Genomic DNA, 20,322 nt, shown 5'->3' with positions numbered 1-20,322 from the left:
GACCTTAGTGGCCTGCATTATTGCAGCAGCACTATTTTTGCTCATTCCCTTGGTCAGTAAAAATATCTTGGCCAGGCAATATATCTGTCTCTTGGAGCTGTCAACATCAACGACAACAAAATACTTTTATAATTTTCGTGCAGGCACAAAATAAATCATCTCTGGAGAGTTAATTTTTTTAAACGGTCTTGCTTGGCAATTCAGAGTGCTGATATGCTCACACGTTTACTTTCATGCATTAATACATCTTTTCTTTTTCCTTTGTTATTAATTGCAATGTTGGCTATGTTTTGTTCATTAGAGATGATTAATTATAATCAGCTAGGTCCAGTTTCTTAACAGAACCCAAAGATATCATAAATTATATTCATTATTTAATATTTCTTCATATCACTTTTTTTTTTTATAAATACTTTGAGTAAATTAGCCACTGGACTACCTGTATGATCATGTTGGCCACTACAATTGTGGAGAAAAGAATGCATGGCACTGAAATCATCCAAAATTATATTTTTCATAGCGCAATCCTCCTAATATTAATCTTTCAATGATTCTTGAGACATGGGAGAACCTTTTTTCTGCAATTAATTTGGAAATTAACATTTCCACTTTGAAATGAATCAGAGATGATCACTAGAATGTTCTGAACATAAATGTAAACAACCCAATACTTCATATACAAGGTAACATAAACAAAATACAAATATGGTAGATTATAGCTTGTTGTCACACAGGGAAGTTGTCATTAGTGCTAAATCTGCTCAAATTGCACAAATGCATGTTTTCTCTAGCTAGGTTATGCATTTTTGTTTTTAGAAGAGTTCACAACCCTTTTAAATTTTAATTGTAAATTTAAATTTCATAAATATAGACAATTTATCACAATGTTTTAATATTTTGCTACATTATCATTATCATTATCATTTTCCTTTTTTGTTTTTGTTTCATGAATCCTCTCTGTTATGTGAAGTGTAACCCTGGTTCCCTGAGTGGAAACGAAACACTGCGTAATCACATCGGGACACGGCCTTAATGTCACGTGGTCTGAAGCCTCGCTTCATGCCATCAAGTCAGATTTTCAGCATGAAGGCACGAGCCTGTGCAGCTGAACTGGGGTTATGCTTAACGTAACCGAGACGTTCCCTTTAGTTGGAACTCGAGATGCTTGATCACATTGAAAACAATATACATTCACGCCATGCGAACAGTAGTTTCCAACTGTCTATGCCCATGTGGGAAGCATATAGCGACACACAAGGGAGCTAAAGCGTCTGAATAAAACAGAGGGATTTACGAGTTTATTCCTGTTCTAACAGAGAGAACCTGAGAAGCAGGAGTCAAACCCTTATCCAGATTAAAAAAATCTAACAAATGTATGCTAAAGACCATTCTGCTGCCATGCAAAAGTCCTCCAAGGATGCACCTCTAGCCAAAGCCCATGAGGATGCCATGCTTTTCGTAGAATGAATTTGAATACCTTAAGGCAAAGGTAAACACGCACGCTTCATAAGCACTGGAAATTGCATCAACTAAGGGGCACCTGGGTAGCTCAGCAAGTTAAGACGCTGACTACCACCCCTGGAGTCACGAGTTCGACTTCAGCCAGGTCTCCTAAGCAACCAAATTGGCCTGGTTGCTAGGGAGGGTAGAGTCACATGGGGTAACCTCCTCGTAGTTGCTATAATGTGGTTCGCTCTCAGTGGGGGACATGGTAAGTTGTGCGTGGATGCCGAGGAGAATAGCGTGAAGCCTCCACACACACTAGGTATCCATGGTAACACTCTATTGGGGAATGTTCTCTTATTCCAGCGTCTTCATTCTGCAGCCAGGCTCATTCATGATCCCTTCTGCTGCGAGCAGTTTGCTTTGAATGGGGAGGGGAGAGAGGGAAAGGTAGAGGCCTCTCCTCCACTGCCTTATTTATATGTGACACAGAAAAAGACAATATGGACAAAGGGGCTAATTTGTTTCCTTACCTCCAAATGACAAATTCTCTCATCCAGAATTTCCAATTTTTTTATTTTTTTCAAGATGCGCATGGTAACTCCTTCACATGCTTGTTCATCAGAAAATGGCCACCGAGCTAGGCTTCAAAGCATGTCTGATGAGACTCATGCTTTTGCTCAAGGGGAGGGCAGCAAACACGAGGAAGAATCCGATGTCCGTTCACGCTGCAATCTTCTCAGACACAAAGCCGAAATCCCAAACTGCCCCCGCATATGGAGCTCCAATCTGGAATCTGGAACTGGAAAAAGTGGGGATAAAGCCTCATGGTGAGAAATTGCGAGCCTCAAACAGTGCTGCTGTCCCCATCGGACACTTGAAATGTTTGGAAAAAAAACACATTAAAATTGCTCCGAAATTACACTGTATAAAATGATGTGAGTTGCTTCTTAAACTGTGTAAACACTCAAAAGGAAGAATAATAATGATCATCACTTCGGCGTGAGTCATTGGTACAACACTGGCCAGATGAGATTGTGCAATGAAGAACAGAGAATCTGACTCAACGACGCGAAGCAAGTGCCTTTATGGAGCCCATGTTGTAGCTTCCTAAGGGTGTCGCTTAAGCACCATCAGCCAATAAACTGGATATTGTCTTCAGACCACGTGACACTCAGGGCATGTCCCAATGTGATTAAGCATCTCGAGCTCCTACGAAAGAGAAACTGATCAGAAACTGATGAATATAACTCTGCTGTGCTTCCTATGTCACCATCTAGTGCTCTGCACATACGTCAAGCACTAGGAAGTGTAATTGAGCTTGAAATCATGATCGTGCATAGAGTCTGCAATGACAAGTTGTACAGTGAATATGGAGTTATATTTTGGTTTGTTCTCACCCAAAACCCAAAAGTGGATCACTTCAGAAGACATGGATTAAACAACTGGAGTCTGATTGATTATTTTTATGTTGACTTTATCTACTTTTTGGAGGGTTTGGAGTTCTGGTCACCATTCACTTGCATTGTAAGGACCTATAGAGCTGAGATATTCTTTTAAAATATTTGTGTTCTGCAGAAGAATATTTTTTTTTTACTATAAATATAATTTGTCAAGTTCTTGTACACAAATTGTAAAGAAATGGTTATATTTTCCCTAATTTTAAGCAGGTTCCATTAATGGTGACACCAGTCAAACAAAATGGTCTCTGCATTTACATGTGTAATAATAATCTAACATGATGTTTTTATTATTATTTATTTTATTTTGTTACACTGTTAGCTGTCAACACAGGAAGATTATCTTTGGTAACAATTAACTGAGCTAACAATCCAACCTGTATTCTACATTGAACTGAATGCTAAATTTGCCATTTAATAAACATTTCACTTTTCTTTTGTATCTTTTGTATTTTGTGAGAAAATGGAAGAAGCAGGAGGTTGCTCCAAAACAAATGTTAATACATCTGAACATGTTTAATACAGTAGATTATTCATAATTCTTCCTTGATATGTAAACTTGTATTTTTCTGAACAGTTATGAAGCCTGTTTTTCCTCCAGAATTTAAGAATCAGTGCTCTAAAAGTCCATGTAATGGTGCTTTCAGTATACAGTAAAGTGGTGAGTTAATAAAAACTATAGAGCGAGTTGGGTGCCATTTGTTTTCTCTCATATTTGTATCCATTCAGATGTGGACTAATTTCTAAAGTGAAATTATATGGGCAAGATCTCCACAGTGTAGTATACATTCCCTCTTCTGAAACAGCACTTTTCAGCATACCATGAAATACTACCTGCTGTGAGGAATCTACAATCTGTAATTCATGGCATATTCATGACATATTGCTTAAAAATAAGTGGTTTCGATTCAGAAGAGAAATGTTCAAAATCTGTTTTGAGAGCTCAACTGGGCCTCATTCTTAGTTTGATCTGATACAGGAATTTTAAACATACTCCAGGAGGTAATACTGTCTTGTTTGTTTGTTGTCTGTATAGTTCTGATTTCACTTCATTCCACTGCGCTCTTGAAAACAACTGCACTATGTCTCAGAGTTGGATTAAATAGGCCCTGTTTCAAAACTGAATATTGAACTCTGCTGCTTTCCCTCAAAGCTTATTAACATTTCTTTGCACTTCTAAGACTGTTTGATCTTTTTCTCAGAGAAAAGTGCAGTAAATGCAGATATCCTGTGCATCAAATGGGATCTCTTCAGGTACAACCTACATTCTGAATGCTAAATTCTTAAGATTAAGTTCAGAACAAAAACAGCACCATTAAACAGAGCAGAGTAAACCAGTTCTAATACCTTTTAAATTACAGAGCACAACAGTCTGGTTCTGTAAGTAAAAAATATATATATATATTTTCTCCATAGGAAACTGATTTTCAACAATAATTTTTTTAACCTTTAAAGATTGACCTACTGTGATCTCGGAGTTTGAATTTTTTTACCTCACTGTAAAAAGTTGTTAAAAACCCAGCATCTGTGGTTGCCAGAAATGGTTGTGTCATATTCCCTGTTGTCTTTTGGTTTTGGGCTTTTATTTTGGAATTCTTGTTTAGTTTCCTGTTTCCTGTGTTAGTTTTTTAGTCCTTGTAGTTTTATTCCTTGATTGATTCTCCCTGATTGTTTTCTCATTCCCTGATTGTTTCCCCAGGTGTTCCTTGTTTTCCCTTATGCATTTAAGCCCTTGTTTTCCCAGTTTTTGCATGTTTTGTCATGTTCTGTGTCTAGTTTCCTGAGTTACTTTGTTCATCTTTTGTTTGCATTAAAGCTGCACTTAGATCCTCATTCTTTGCCTGCCTCGTCACAGAAAAACTGACCAAAGATGGACCTAGCAGCCATCAGAATTCTCCTCCTCAAGCAAGGGGACCAGTTGAGGATCACGTCCATGAGTTTTTAGATCTGGCAAATTTAGTGCACTATCCAGACTACTCTTTGGTGGTTTTCTTCAGGGTGGGTCTTAGTAGTGCACTAAAGGAGCTATTGCCTCCAGCGGATCCTCACTGGACGCTCCTTGAGTTCGTGGAGGAGGCTCTGCGAGTTAGCGGCTTGCCTTTCACTGTAAGTGTAGAGGAAGAGGGCTTTAAATCTCCTCCCATAGTGGTCGCCCCCCACCCTTCCATGGCTCGTCCCGCCACGGCCAACGAGACAACGCCCACGCCTGCCACGGCCAATGAGCTGGAAGTCTCGTCCGTCCCAGAGCCAGCGTTGCCAACTTGGACTATCCGGAGGAGGAAAAGAAGAAAGGATTCTGTTCCCCAGTTTCTGCCTGTGCTCTCTTCCGTGGCTCCGCCCTCCGAGTCTTCCGCGGCTCCGCCCTTCTCGGTTCCGCCCTCAGATCCTTCCATGGCTCCGCCTTCCACGGCTCTGCCCCCAGAGACTATTCATCCCGCTGCTCCGCCCGCTCCCCCAGAGACTATTTCCCCCAAAGCTCCGCCCACTCTCCCAGAGACTATTCCTCCCGTGGCAGTTTTTCTGCGACTATTCCTCCCCAGAGACTCCTCCCTCAGCTGTTACGTCTGCCTTATTAGCGGCGACTCCTACAGCTGCTCCACCTCCTGACCCAATGGAATTCTTGTTTAGTTTCCTATGTTAGTTTTGTAGTCCTTGTAGTTTTATTCCTTGATTGATTCTCCATGATTGTTTTCTCATTCCCTGACTGTTTCCCCAGGTGTTCCTTGTTTTCCCTTGTATATTTAAGCCCTTGTTTTCCCTGTTGCCTTTGTCAGTTTTGTCATGTTCTGTGCCTGGTTTCTTGCGTTTCGTTATATTCTGAGTTACTTTGTTCATCTTTTGTTTGCATTAAAGCTGCACTTTGATCCTCATTCTTTTCCTGCCTCGTCACAGCTTGACCATATTTAAGGCTTTATGGTATGTAAGTTTGATGCCAGTATATTTTATGATTCACTACCATTTATATTATTAAATTAGAACTTTATATACTAACCTCCTGTAAGGCCCCATAATGATTTAAAATTCCATTAACAAAAATTTAGAGACAGTGCACAGTGTTATTCACACAAAACACCATCATGGTAACGCATATGACACTAAAATGTAATAAACATTACATACTAAACTACATACAATGTAATGTACATAACAAATATTAAAGGTGCGCTCAGTATTTTTTTTTAATATGTCAAATTATGGCTTACACTGACACCTAGTGGCCTGGATGCTGCATCATTCAAATACAGTAGTTTTCAGTTACCATTGTCATTGTAGAAATTCACTATGCTCAGTAAACCAGGATTAATTTAATCCATGAGTAGAAGTGTCCAGTAACAGAGCAGTGACTGAGATTAAGTAAATAGTATTCAGCTGGTCATGTAATGCTAACAGGGCTGACCCCATGAGGCATCCCTGCCCCATGTAGTATAAAAGAGCTTTTATAAGGTTACTGATGTAACTGAACTCTTCATCTCACATGAGTGGTCATGCTTTTATAAACACAGCAAAAAAAGAAACATCCTCTCACATTCAACTGCTTTTATTTTCAGCAAACTTAACATGTGCAAATATATATATATATATATATATATATATATATATATATATATATATATATATATATATATAAAATAGGGCATTAACACATTAATTCAGTGCGATTAGTTTTATAAAAAATAATGCGTTACACAAATTTACACAATTAATCGCAATGCCCCTGGACCATAATAAGGAAGATTCCTGAGAAATGCAAGCTTTTTTATTATGAGGGCAGTAAGTGAAACTTCAGCTCAAGGGATCTCAAGATGTGATCTAAGCACTGATCTATATATATATATATATATAGATCTGTACATATAGATCAGTGGAACTAATTATTAAACTATATTTAACTTTACACAGTGACCTAAAAATGTATGTTTATGACCCAAAGCACCCAAGACACTACACAAGCATATCTGACGCAGGTGCAAATTTACAGGTCCTTAAACAAGCCCTCATAATAAATCTCGAACTGATTGACAAATTCATTTGTGAAATAGATTGCTGTGAACTGTATGCCAATGATTGGCTTATGTTCAATATTATGGTAGTAAACAATACATTGTATTCTAAAGCCGCTTTTTGTAATGTCTTAACAATGATTAACTCTTCTGGACTCCACAAGAATGTAATGCACTTTAATTATCTGAATATTTTCTATTTATATATATATATATATATATATATATATATATATATATATATATATATATATATATATATATATATATAAAATTGGCAAATATTTAAAGATAACTATGTATAATTATTTCATCATTATATATTGTATTATTGTTATATGAGGGGCTTTCTCAGCAAATATTTGTATATGCGATTAAATGCAATTAATTTGGATTAATTAATCAGGACACCATGTTATTAATTTGATTACAAATTAATTGATTTTAATTTAGTTTGATTTGATTGACAGCCCTAGTACAGTATAAACATAAAAAGACTCAACATCTAAGACATAAATGGGGGGGGGGGTTAAAAGTAACAGTGTGGATCTGGTGTGGCCACCATCTGCATTAAGTACTGCAGTGCATCTCCTCCTCATGGACTGCACCAGATTTCTCAGTTCTTGCTTTGAAATGTTACCCCAATCTTCCACCAAGACATTTGCAAGTTCCTGGACATTTCTGGGGGGAATGGCCCTCACCCTCACCCTCCAATCCAACAGGTCCCGGATGTGCTCAATGGGATTGAGATCTGGACTCTTTGCTAGCCATGGCAGAACACTGACATTCCTGTCTTGCAGGAAATCATGCACAGAACAAGCAGTATGGCTGGTGGCATTGTCATGCTGGAGGATCATGTCAGGATGAGCCTGCAGGAAGGGTACCACATGAGGGAGGAGGATGTCTTCCCTGTAACGCACAGTGTTGAGATTGCCAGCAATGACAACAAACTCAGTCCGATGATGATGTGACACACCGCCCCAGACCATGACGGACCCTCCACCTCCAAAATCGATCCCGCTCCAGAGTACAGGCCTCTGTGTAACGCTCATTCCTTCGATGATAAACGCGAGTCCATAAACCTTCACCCCTGGTGAGACAAAACCACGACTCGTCAGTGAAGAGCCCTTTTTGCCAGTCCTGTCTGATCCAGCAAAGGTGGGTTTGTGCCCATAGGTGACTTTGTTGCTGGTGATGTCTGATAAGGACCTGCCTTACAACAGGCCAACAAGCCCTCAGTCCAGCCTCTCTGAGCCTATTGCGGACAGTCTGAACACCGATGTAGTGATTGTGTGTTCCTGGTGTAACTCGGGCAGTTGTTGTTTCCATCCTGTACCTGTCCCGCAGGTGTGATATTCGGATGTACTGATTCTGTACAGGTGTTGTTACACGTGGTCTGCCACTGCAAGGATGATCAGCTGCCCTTCCTGTCTCCCTGTAGTGCTGTCTTAGACGTCTCACAGTACGGACATTGCATTTTATTGCCCTGGCCACATCTGCAGTCCTCATGCCTCCATGCGGCATGCCAAAGGCACGTTCACGCTGATGTGAACTCCCCTGTGTTAGCCTCACCAGTTTTTCTATGAACTGTTCTGGATATACATCACAAGTTACTGAGAATACGCCGTTTCTACTCACCTGTGCTTGTCCTTCCTTTTTGTCTATGATCTGCTCCAGCCGTGAAAGATAAGTGACTTTGTGAAAACCGTGTTTACTGCACATCTGCTTGCCTGTTTGAAATGTACCTGTTATACCTCGAGCCGATCTGAACGCTCAGGAAACGTGACTTTGAAAACTCTGAAAATACTTTGTGTTTTGATATACTAACCTACTCTGTTCATGCACGTGACTTACCTGTGATCCCGTCTGATGTTTAAGTTACCTGTTTGAGCACATGTTGTTCTGGAAATGTACTTTTATGGATTTGTACCTTCTGCCTTGGCTCTCTGATTGAATATACTGTAGACTGTCTCTAAAAACTGTGTACCACACCTGAATACTAACCTTGCTTGCTTACCTGCTTTTCCAGTGTCCTGTGTAATAAACTCCCGCATTTGGGTTCATCTCAAGATTCTAGAGTCAGCATGTCATTACATTAGTGTCTTAACGACCGTTCCACAGGTGCATGTTCATTAATTGTTTATGGTTCATTGAACAAGCATGATAAACATTGTTTGAACCCTTTAAAATAAAGATCTGTAAAGTTATTTGGATTCTTACAAAATTATCTTTAAAATACAGTGTCCTGAAAAAGAGACGTTTCTTTTTTTGCCGAGTTTAAATATGTTTCAAAATTACTATTCATTTCTTTAGAACTAAAACTTTTTAAATGAGAAAAAATATTACTGAGTGCACCTTTAAAAATTAGAACATAACTTTTCTAATAAAATATAATGAAATGTAATGGATCATATGGGAACATCTTGGAATGCCTGATTATTGTTTTTCACCATATTGTAACAATAGTTTATCGTAAAAAGATCATGCATTCTATTGTTAAACATAAAATACATTTTTACCTTTAATTTTACTTTAAATTCATACTTTTTATATAACAAAAACAAAATTACATAAACTATATGCAAATTTCTTACCATATATGTTATGTAACTACCCATTAACCAATTACCTTTTTTTACTGTAGCATTTTTATGATTTTGAAATCCTGTTTTGCTTCAAATCAAAGTTTGTAGTGTTGTGAGTCACCTCAGAGCTGGTTATTTTGTTGCATGGCTTAGACATTTTTTATGAAGGATTTTATTAAAACCCTAAAACAATGAATGGGAAAAATACGACTGAAAAAGTGGGCGGGCATTGTAGCGCTCTGTTGTTGAACTACTTATTAAAGTTTTGTAAAACTATATGGCTATAAAGTAGTTCAAGGTTGATCACATTACAGTTTCATTTCACATTGTTGAAAGTTTTAAATTAAAGGGGTCATGACATGAGAAACCAAATTTGCCTTGATCTTTTGGTATATAAGAGGTCTTTGTATCATTAAAACGTCCTGCAAGTTTAATATTTTAAGACGTCCTCCCCATTCTAAACGAATCATTTATTAAATCAAGCTCAAAATACAGCTCGTTCTGGATTCATGGTTAGAAGTGACGTGTCGGTTAGAAGTGACGTAACAGCGTTTGCATATGACCGCCTCCAGCACAAGATAACTACGCTTTAAGCGCAAGACAACTACGCTCATTTCAGTATCGCCGTGCGCCTCACAAGTGTTCAGTCGATGGACAGCGAGCTCTGACAGAGACTACTTGTGCACAGGAAAATTACGATGCCACACAGATGTGCTGTTCCTGGCTGTGGTCAAACAAAACCTCTGAATAAGCTGCCGAAAGATCCAGACGTCAGGGAAAAATGGATGCAGTTTATTTTTTGCGGACGTCCCAGTCACGGCAGTGTTAACTTAAGCGTTTGTTCTGTACATTTTAAGGATGACTGTTTTGAGAACAAATCTCAATATGATGCTGGCTTTGCCAGAAAACTGTTGCTCAAAGATAAGTCCGTGCCGACTATTCTGGGAACAACGACGACGCAAACTGTAAGTAATCTATTTTAAACTTTAAACTACTTTTTAAAGCGCAATTTCATTCATTATGAATAATCACAGTGTTTTTACTTAGTTTACTTGCATATTGTTCTGGCTGGGGGCGTCAATAATTGATACATAGGCACTGACGTTAGCCAATCATAACAGTGGGCGTTAACACTGAAGTCTTAAATGGAAACGCCCCCAAAACAGACTGTTTGAATCAGAGGATGAGAAACAGGGTGGGAAAAGGTCATAAATCACTAGATTTTAAAAGTTTTTCTTAAAAAAAATATATATTAATACTATAATTGCACCTAAGGGAACATAATAATACAATAAAAAAACCCATGTCATGACCCCTTTAACTTCAAAGAGACAAACAGTGTACCACAGCAAAAGAATCAGGAAAGGACAAAAGCATAGGACAAGCAAATTGGATGACAAACTATTTTCTTCAATATTCCTTTCTAATATTTTTTTTTTTTTTAACATAATAATATTAATATTGTAATAACTTGTTCTAATATGACAGTCATGCATGTCATCTAACTGAACTTATAATGGCAGCATTTTATAGTCATAAGAAATGCTGGGTGGCATAAGAAAGTATTTTTTACATACAAGAGCATTTTATGGACGAAACCCTGAAAAATGCTTGAAAAAACACTTCAGAACTGAATTAGAATCTCAAAGGTCTTCATAATTTAACTCTGAATGCACAACCCTGTACGGGAAAGACATTGATTTCTCAAAGAACAACATGCAGCATAAGATTTTGGATAAAAAGTTTTTTAATAGATTTTTAGAAAATCATAATTTACATATGCAGATTGTTAACAACAGTGCATCAAGACACAAAGAGCACATTACATACATCATCTACATAAATGGACGGTCTGATACACAGCCAAATGTCCTTAGAGCTTTAGCTGTGCAACTTTTGTCTATCACCCCAGCACTTTGGCCATGTATTTAATTAATTTTCAGAATAGAAATAATCTTCACACACATTGGTTTTGATGGGCGCAGAGGGCCGCTATTACACATCTGTGTGCCATATTCAACATTCCATTATTTTTAAACGAGTAGCACTTGTTTTCCTGGATATCTCCCCAGTCTTCAGGGACGCCGCCACTGACAGATAAGTTACGTAATCGGCACAGAAGTCTGGAAAGAGCTTTTTCAAGTAAATACATCTGAGTCAGAGTCTGTAATCGAGACTGGCAGAGCATTTGATCTGAAAGCAGTGTAGGGTTCTTTGTGCCTATGAGACTCGGGCCCAATTCACTGACTCTAGATCTGTCCTCCAGAGGTCCTCGGTGTCAGTGAATGTGTTTCTGTGAGTCACGCTGACTTGAGAGCCTCAAAACCACAGAACTTCCAGCGTTTCTCCAACGTTGCACCAACGCCGCTAAACTCCTGCTTGAACATATTGGGCAGCCGAAGCATAAGGCTCTCCAATTCACTGGCCGAAATCTGAGGAAAGGAACACGTGACAAGCTTACCCTCTGAAAAAACATCCTAAACTAGCCTTAGCCAGTTTAAGCTGATTTAGCTGTTCTCCCAGCCTGGCAAAGCTGGTCTAGCTCTTCTCCTAGCCTGAACAGCAGGCAAGTGCCCAAGATTTCAGAAAAACCAGAGAACTAAGACCAGTAAACCAGCATGGTGGGACAATTGCTCTCAACAAGACAGAAGTTCATCGCTAGTTCACATTTAAAGACTCACAATTTCATATAATCTGTTGTGCTAGTGTGCATATAAATAACAGAGGAAGGAGCTTGAAGTAGTGTTTAAACCTGTTCTGGAATAAAGCCTTGACGTTCCGTATTTTGGCCAAAATGTTCGAGGGTAAAACTGCTTGTTTTCTCTACTCTTATTTGAAGTAAATTAATGTTTCGATTAGGAAGAGATAAGGGGAAAAAGTGAATGTTGATGTTATAGTCTTTAAAACATTTCTTCAAACTGTATCTATAGTCAACTGTTCTTATCAAAAAGACCCCATGAAATGGCTTGACAAGCACAGTTTTCCTATTCTATTCTATGCTGATGCTTTTCCTTTTGAAACAGGAATTTGGGATGAGATAAATCAAAGGGTGTGTACCTTATTTTTAAATAGCCAATTGCCTTTAGTTTTTGTTACAGTGCAGCAAAATCGGACATGACAACTCAAATCACGTGAAAGCAAATAAGACATTTTTAAAATTAATTAATTCTACACACTTTTTATAATTCAGCTAGAGGGGACCTGTTTATTCTAGAGAGTTTTTTTTAAATACAAACCTGAGTATTCCCATGCACACAAGTAAGCAATACTTTTGGTCTGTTTTACTGGAAGAGAAAGACTTTGGTACTTTAAAAAGTACATTTGGTCAACTCATGCAAACGAGCATATACAGTGTCAAGAAAAAGTATGTAGACCCTTTGGAATTACCTGCATTTATGCATACATTTGTCTCAAAATCTGGTTTGATCTTCATCTAAGTTACAATAATGAACAAAAACAATCTGTTTTAACTAATAACACTAATTATTGTATTGTTCTTGTACATATTGAACACATAATTTAAACATTCACAGTGTAGGTTGGAAAAATATGTGAACTTCTAGGCTAATGACAAAAGCTTATTAGAGTCAGGAGTTAGCAAACCTGGCATCCAATTAATGAAACGAGATTGGAGTGTGGGTTAGAGCTACTAGAGTTGAGCTACTCTCCCTAGAAGTGGCCGTCCAGCCAAGATGACTCAAAGGGCACACCACAGAATGCTCAATGAGGTAAAAATGATCCTTAGAGTGTCAGTTAAAGACATGAAGGAACCATTGGAACTGGTTAACATCTATTTTCACTGGTCTACTATATGGCAAACATTGGCATGGTGTTAACATGAAAACATTGCTACTTGCCAAAGACCACCTTGACACTCCACAACACTACTGGGAATATGTTTTGTGGACTTATGATTAATGTTGACTTGTTTGGGAAGAACTACATATGTCGTAAAAATAGTGCCACATACCAACATGAAAAAATCATGCTGCTGCTTTGGGGCCTGGACTGCTTGCCATAGTCGAGAGAAAATTAATTTCCAAATTTATCAAGATTATCCTACAGGATAATGTCAGGGTAGCTGTGCGCCAGCTGAAGCTCAGTAGACCCTAAACATCAAAGTAAATCCACTTCAGAATGGCTTTAAAAGAAAAGAAAATCCACCTTTTGGAGTGGCCCAGTCAGAGCCCAGACCTCAACCCAATAGAGATACTGTGGAATGCCCTTAAGAGAGCCGTTCAAACCAGACATCCTAAGAATATGGTTGAGTTGAAGCAGTTATGTAAGGAAGTATTGCCCAAAATTCCTTCTGAAAGTTGTACAGGTCTTATCCGTTGTTAATGGAAATGCTTGGTTGAGGTTATTCCTGCCAAAGGAGGATCGACCAGTTATGAAATCCAAGGGTTCACTTACATTTTCCACAGCACTGTGAATATTTAATGGGATATGTTCAAGAAACACATGAAAAATTACAATTGTTTGTGTATTGTTAGCATAAGCACATTGTTTTTGTCTATACTTGTGACTTTCATGAAGATGAGATCACATTTTATGACTAATTAATGCAGAAAACCAGCTTAATCCAAAGGTTTCACATACTTTTTGTTGCCACTGCAGATGGCTTCAAAGCTAACAGAGATGGACTAAAAGCTACAAACTTCAATATTTTTTGCAGCCTAGTGTAAATAACACATACTATTGTCTATTTGCATTATGCAGTGGCTTTGTTCATGGGACTATTGAAATTAAAATAGCTACGCTGTGTGGCCACTGTTGTTTGCAAAATAGTCAAGTTTTTTCATGGGGTCAAAATGAGGTTATTTTTAATTAAAATTATGCATGACAAATACAGTATATGACAATTGTTTTAAGTCCAATTTATTTTTCATTATGACTGTAAACTCATTGTCATTACACCTCGATTCATTAAATAACACAAACAATCACCTTTGTATCAAGTCTCTGGATGTAAGACCACAGATATTCAATGTTGGCTCCAAATGGATGAACATGGAGGAAGGTGGATATAATTCCTGTGTAGAGAGACAGACAATAGAACAGGCTTGTGACTGAACATATGTGGCCACATTTGCCACTGAATAGTAGGCAAGGCAGAAGATGCAGCCTGCACAGTCATAAATATGCCGCTTGGAGCAAAAAAAGCATACCTCCCCCTCTTAAGCTGATTACTTCTGGAGAGGTCCTGCAAAGGTAAAGCACTGATGCAGAGACAGAGAAATAAGTGCCTTGCCTGAAGGGCCTGGGCCAATATTTATTTCCTTGATTTATAGGTCGTAACACTGCCAATTACGAAGGAGCCTAATTCAATTGCCTCTGCTAGAACTACTTTCACAAAGCCAAATTTGAGGAGAGAAGAGGATTTTTCAAGATGTCCACTTTGATTTTGAAATTCAGTGCATAATAGCTGAGACTGCACTGCAAGAAGGCTTGCTTTCCAGTTAAATATCGAAACATCCTTAAAGTAAGATACATTTACTCAAGAAGTAAAACTGTGTACTATAAGACTGGTATAATCTGTGTACTATAAGACTGGTGTAATATATGTTTTCAGAGAAATTAATTCTACTTTACTTACTTTTAAGCAGAAATCCAGTTTTGTGAGGTTTATTCTTTAAAATAAGGATACTGTGTGTTCTTTTATAACAAGTCTTATTGTGTATAAAAATCTTGCTTCTCAAGTAAATTTATTGTGTTTTAAGGATATGTTCTATATTTTGCCTGGCAGACAAGACAAAACTGATTAAAAATGTATGTGCACTATTACCTCTCTGTTCTGCTACAGTGCATTGCTATGATGGAGATAAACATATCTCTGTTTTTAAATACTCTCAGAAGTAAATCAACCAAACCGTTATAATGATTTTAAAGAAAACCTATTTCAATGGCATGCTCAAAAAAGTGACAAAAATATCTGGAGGCATTTGAAATGATGTTTATAAGGCAAGCTAATCCAAATAAGAAAATTAAACTTCTTTCTCAGCTCTAACAGTCTAATGTAGAAAGTTGAGAGGAGAAACTTAAACGATTTGTGTTCTACAGTCCGTCCATTCAAATCATTCTACTAAAATGAGTTTGGCTTTTCTGCTGTTCTGGTTGAGAGCCTCTGAGTTTGTCTGATGTTTCCTGTTCCACCAATGCAGCAAATTGCAGTGTTGGGGAGTAACTACCTAAAGGTAGCAATGCTACTAACTTAAATACATTTTGAGCAGAATATCAGTAGCTGTTTTCAAAATAATGAAGCTTTTCCAGCAGTCAGCTACTTTTTCCAACAAGTAGCAGTGGAACATAACAACACTACATCACTGTCCGCCTTACAATTGAGCAAGTAAACACATTCTCCAAGAATGTACCCTCTTTCTCGAGTAGCATTGAGCTGTCCAATGACTCAGATTCATTTTAGCGAACTGATATTCTGTATTGCTTAAAGGTGCTTTAAGCGATTTCAGACATTCTACTTCCACAAGACTGAGCCGTTGGATTAGCCTCGCCCCCTCTCTCCAAAATCCGAACTCCAAAGATACCCAAATGCGATTTATTAAAAGCAGTTAATGTTGTTAAAAACAACAGTAGTAATATTGCACCCTCAACTGACAACTGTTATGAACAACATGGCATAAAATTGCATAATGCCTCAATAATTTGCCGCAAATACCACACTAAGAGAACACGCAAAATAATTGACAGGCAGAAAGTTGCATTGTCCGTGGACAGTGGACACATTGTTTGCTGTTAACAGAGTCTAGATTTGTGACAGAGACCAGTGAGATATCTCAGGACAATTTTTTTATTAATATCTTTGAGGGAGTAGGAATATTTTTTGCATACCTTTCCATGAAAAAATGGCTTACAGCACCTTTAAGCTTCAATGTAGTTAGCAACTTTTTTGTCTTATTTTCTGGAAAAACATCTGATCATACTTAAACATTCAATAATTAAATAATAATAATAATTACTTGACAAGCAAATGATCTTGTTTTCAGACAAATCTAGCAAATTTTGTAGGGTTCATGCTTGGAACAAGACAAAACTATTTGCCAATAGGGTTTGAAACATAGGGTGTGTTTGAATGATGTGTTCAATGTGTACAGGAACAATACAATATTTGTTTTCCCTTTTGAATCAAGCTTTACTCGTACCCCATAGTTTTTAAATCATAAACCCCACAAAATGTTTTAAGATTTCTCTGAAAACAATATTTTCATTTTGCTTCTCAAGTAAATGTATCTTGTAGGAGTTGTTAGACTTGTTAGACATATTTTACCGGAAAATAAGACGTAATACAGTTCAGCATATAAGTAAATTCACATATTACTTGCAGCATCCGCAAGATGTTTCTCTTTTTTTTTTTTTACAAAAGGAATCATAAAAATAGCTTTCTATTTTGTATTTATTATTATTATTTACCAGCAGTACTGTAATGCCTTGATGAAGCCATTTCAAATCTTAATAGATAAATTAATTCAGAAAAAAATAAGAGCTGAATTAGCACAAATATCAATTAAACGATTGCATTCCCTTTGACAATTGACATGCACTTCTACCACAAAAACGTGTGAGCAGCCATTGATGCTTAAAGAGGTAACACACATGTTAAATATAATTGTTCACCCAAAAATGTAAACTCTCTCATCATAAGGCCCTTTCCTACTGGTGGTACTAAAGCCTATTTTAGGTACTTTTCCCAATGACTACTTTACGTCACCTTCTCACCTAAGGAACTATATAGTTCCTCGGAACCATTTAGGGGGATTTTTATCTCCTACCCCAGAGTAGATACTTTCGGGGCGTATAGGGACAGTAGAAGACTGTGGGAGGTGCTGCAGGCTGTGATTGGTCAAAAATCTTTGACACAAAGCATTGAGAAAGTAGAGGAGTCCACAGCTGCCATTTGTAAACAACTAGCTGCTAGCCTGCTACTCAGAGGATTGCACTAAAGTGTGTGTGTGTGTGAGGGGTGAGCAGAGCTGCTGCGTGATTTTAATGGGAGACACGCTTTGAGTTTTCATTGCATCTGTACTGTTGTGGGATTGTATTTCTGGGTTACTACATCGAATTATTCCTGGGATGACGGATATAATAAGTTTATTGAGATTGAGTAATTAAACTATTGAACACTAAACCATCATGAAATCTAGTTTATATGTTTTTCAGCTTCTTTGAGGAGACTAAATAAAATAATGATTTTATTTTAGGATTTTATCTCTCTAATTTCTTTAATGCTAAACAACTAACAGATTCTGCAAGGGGTTTTTAATGTTATGAGCCCAACTGCACATGCCCTCTCTGTGAGCACCAGTGTTGTGCAACCATTAGAGTGAAGGCTGTGTGGTCTTCTCTGGGTTAGAGCAAATGAAGCGCCTGGCAAAGAGAAGAACAGCTCCCCCGTGTCCTTTCCAATAGATCATCATCCTAAAACATGACAGAGAGTGTTGACTTCTTCCCCACTGCACAGCTGTCGCAGTATCCACCTTTCCCCAGTGTTATCGTACCGGTTCAAACATGGCCTGGACAGCCTTGTGTTCAACTGCTTGGCTGATCCTGCACCTCATTGCCCTCATGTGTTTTAAAGCAAGGACTCAATCCTCCAAGCACATCTGCTATTCCAACCCCTCAGCACACAGCTCAAAATGTTTTATAGATCAAGTGGAGTTGGAATAATTACCAAGCAAGAGAGCCTCTTTCTCTGATCTCAAAGGACCCCGAATGACCGCCTCATTATTCTTCTCTCGATGGTGGTAGAGTGACGTGGTGCCATTAACACCCTGTACACATGCATACAAAGAGAAAACACAACATCAGGATGCAGCACTTTTCATGAATAGGGCATAAAATAGGGCCTGAAACTTATAAAAAAATCTGTGTGAAAGTATGTTTAAAAAAGTCAAGGAAAGGAGGTGCTTTACCATCAGAAAACATTGATCATCAACTTCAGGATGTCAAGCTATATTATTTGAGCTTGACCAGCCATTTAATTGTGGCTATATTATACGAGTCGTTTTATTTTCTATAATTTTTTTTAGCAGGTTTGAAAATGTTGTTACCAACAAAGGTAACAAGTTACCGTTACCAAGATTTTGGCATACAGTTTAATAATGATATTTATAATGATAGCATCCACTTGGGAGAGCATTTTAGAAAAGCTACATTTTTGAAAAATTTTTATTTTCGAAAATTCTCTCCCAAGGGGATACATTTGAAAACACTGTCTTTGTGTTGTAGTGAGGGCACGGAAAACAGACATAAAAAAAACAAACAAAACATGACATATATGTTGTCATGTGACACAGTCATGTGATCCATTTACCCAAAACGATCAAGATGGCGGCACATGTTGTAGCGGCATTGTTGTGTCTGATATTCACTTTGATAGCATTGTAAAAGATAAATGTTACTTTGTATTAGTGTGGATGTGGCCTAAAACTAGCTACTTATCGTGCTAGGTTAATTGTACGTTAGATAATAGTTTATATAAAATATGTTTATATAAAATCTTTCAAAAAACAAAACAAAGTATTTGTGGCTATATTCATGGAAAGTGTAATCATGTCATGCAGTGTAATCTCCACAATGAAGATAAATGAGTGATGAGATCATGCAAACTGATCTTTGAGTAGGTCATACTGCTAAACTTTACTCAAAATGCACAGCTGTCTGGTGTGTTCAGAGAAATCAATGCCTATTGACATTTAACAGCCTCTCCTTCTAAGACGCTGCTCAGATGGCAAGTCATAAGTCACATAGAGGCTGAATCAAAGCATGCTTCATAGCAAATGGTCTTGCCTACACATTGTGCACTGTCAGATACCCTCAGGGATGACCTCAAAAGGACACAGTAGTGCATATAGCATGGGTCTAAAAGCTATATACAGTTGAAGTCAGAAGTGTATATACAACTTAGCCAAATACATTTAAACACAAAAATATGTTTTTCACAATTCCTGACATTTTGGGTCATCTTAGATCAGTTAGGATCACTCATTTATTTTAAGAATGTGAAATGTCATAATAATAGTAGAGAGAAATATTTATTTCAGCTTTTATTTATTTTGTCACATTCCCAGTGGCTCAGAAGTTTACATACACTTTGTTAGTATTTGGTAGCAGTACCTTTAAATTGTTTAACTTAGGTCAAATGTTTTGGGTAGCCTTCCACAAGCTTCTCACAATAAGTTGATGGAATTTTGGCCCATTCCTCCAGACAGAACTGCCCACACATCGGATTGAGGTCAGGGCTTTGTGATGGCCACTGAAATACTTTAACTTTGTTGTCCTTAAGCAATTTTCCCATAACATTGGAGGTATGCTTAGGGTCATTGTCCATTTGAAAGACCCATTTGCGACCGAGCTTTACGGTTGATGTCTTGAGGTGTTGCTTCAATATATCCACATAGTTTTCTTTCCTCATGATGCCATCTATTTTGTGAAGTGCACCAGTCCATCCTGCAGCAAAGCACCCCCACAATATGATGCTGTCACCCTCATGCTTCACGGTTGGGATGGTGTTCTTCAGCTTGCAAGACCCTTTTCCCTCCAAACATAACAATTGTCATTATGGCCAAACAGTTCAATATTTGTTTCATTAGACTAGAGGACATTCCTCCATAAAGTTAGATCTTTGTCCCCATGTGCACTTGCAAACTTTTTTATGGCAGTTTTGGAGCAATGGATTCTTCCTTGCTGAGCAGACTTACAGGTTATATCGACATAGGACTCGTTTTATTGTGGATATAGATACTCGTCTACCTGTTTCCTCCAGCATCTTCACTAGGTCCTTTGCTGTTGTTCTGGGATTAATGGCACCTTTCGCTCAAA

At 37.9% G+C, this 20,322-nt stretch overlaps 1 protein-coding gene across 1 annotated transcript in view; it reads right to left on the bottom strand.

Annotated features, from left to right (window-relative positions):
* Positions 1 to 11,276: 11,276 nt before the first annotated feature.
* enox1 (ecto-NOX disulfide-thiol exchanger 1) overlaps positions 11,277 to 20,322 on the bottom strand; it is a 163,608-nt gene continuing 154,562 nt past the window's right edge. Inside the window, exons 13-15 of the mRNA XM_052142133.1 lie at positions 18,173 to 18,272; positions 14,437 to 14,522; positions 11,277 to 11,921 (exon numbers count right to left, since the gene is read on the bottom strand). Coding sequence (XP_051998093.1) covers positions 11,790 to 11,921; positions 14,437 to 14,522; positions 18,173 to 18,272 — 318 coding nt within the window. The 3' untranslated portion in view covers positions 11,277 to 11,789. The remainder of the gene's footprint in view (positions 11,922 to 14,436; positions 14,523 to 18,172; positions 18,273 to 20,322) is intronic.

The sequence above is a fragment of the Xyrauchen texanus genome, chromosome 14 (assembly GCF_025860055.1).
Source record: "Xyrauchen texanus isolate HMW12.3.18 chromosome 14, RBS_HiC_50CHRs, whole genome shotgun sequence".
Classification (NCBI taxonomy): Eukaryota; Metazoa; Chordata; class Actinopteri; order Cypriniformes; family Catostomidae; genus Xyrauchen; species Xyrauchen texanus.
Note: the sequence above shows the minus strand (reverse complement) of the source record. Positions and strands in the feature narration are given on the sequence as shown.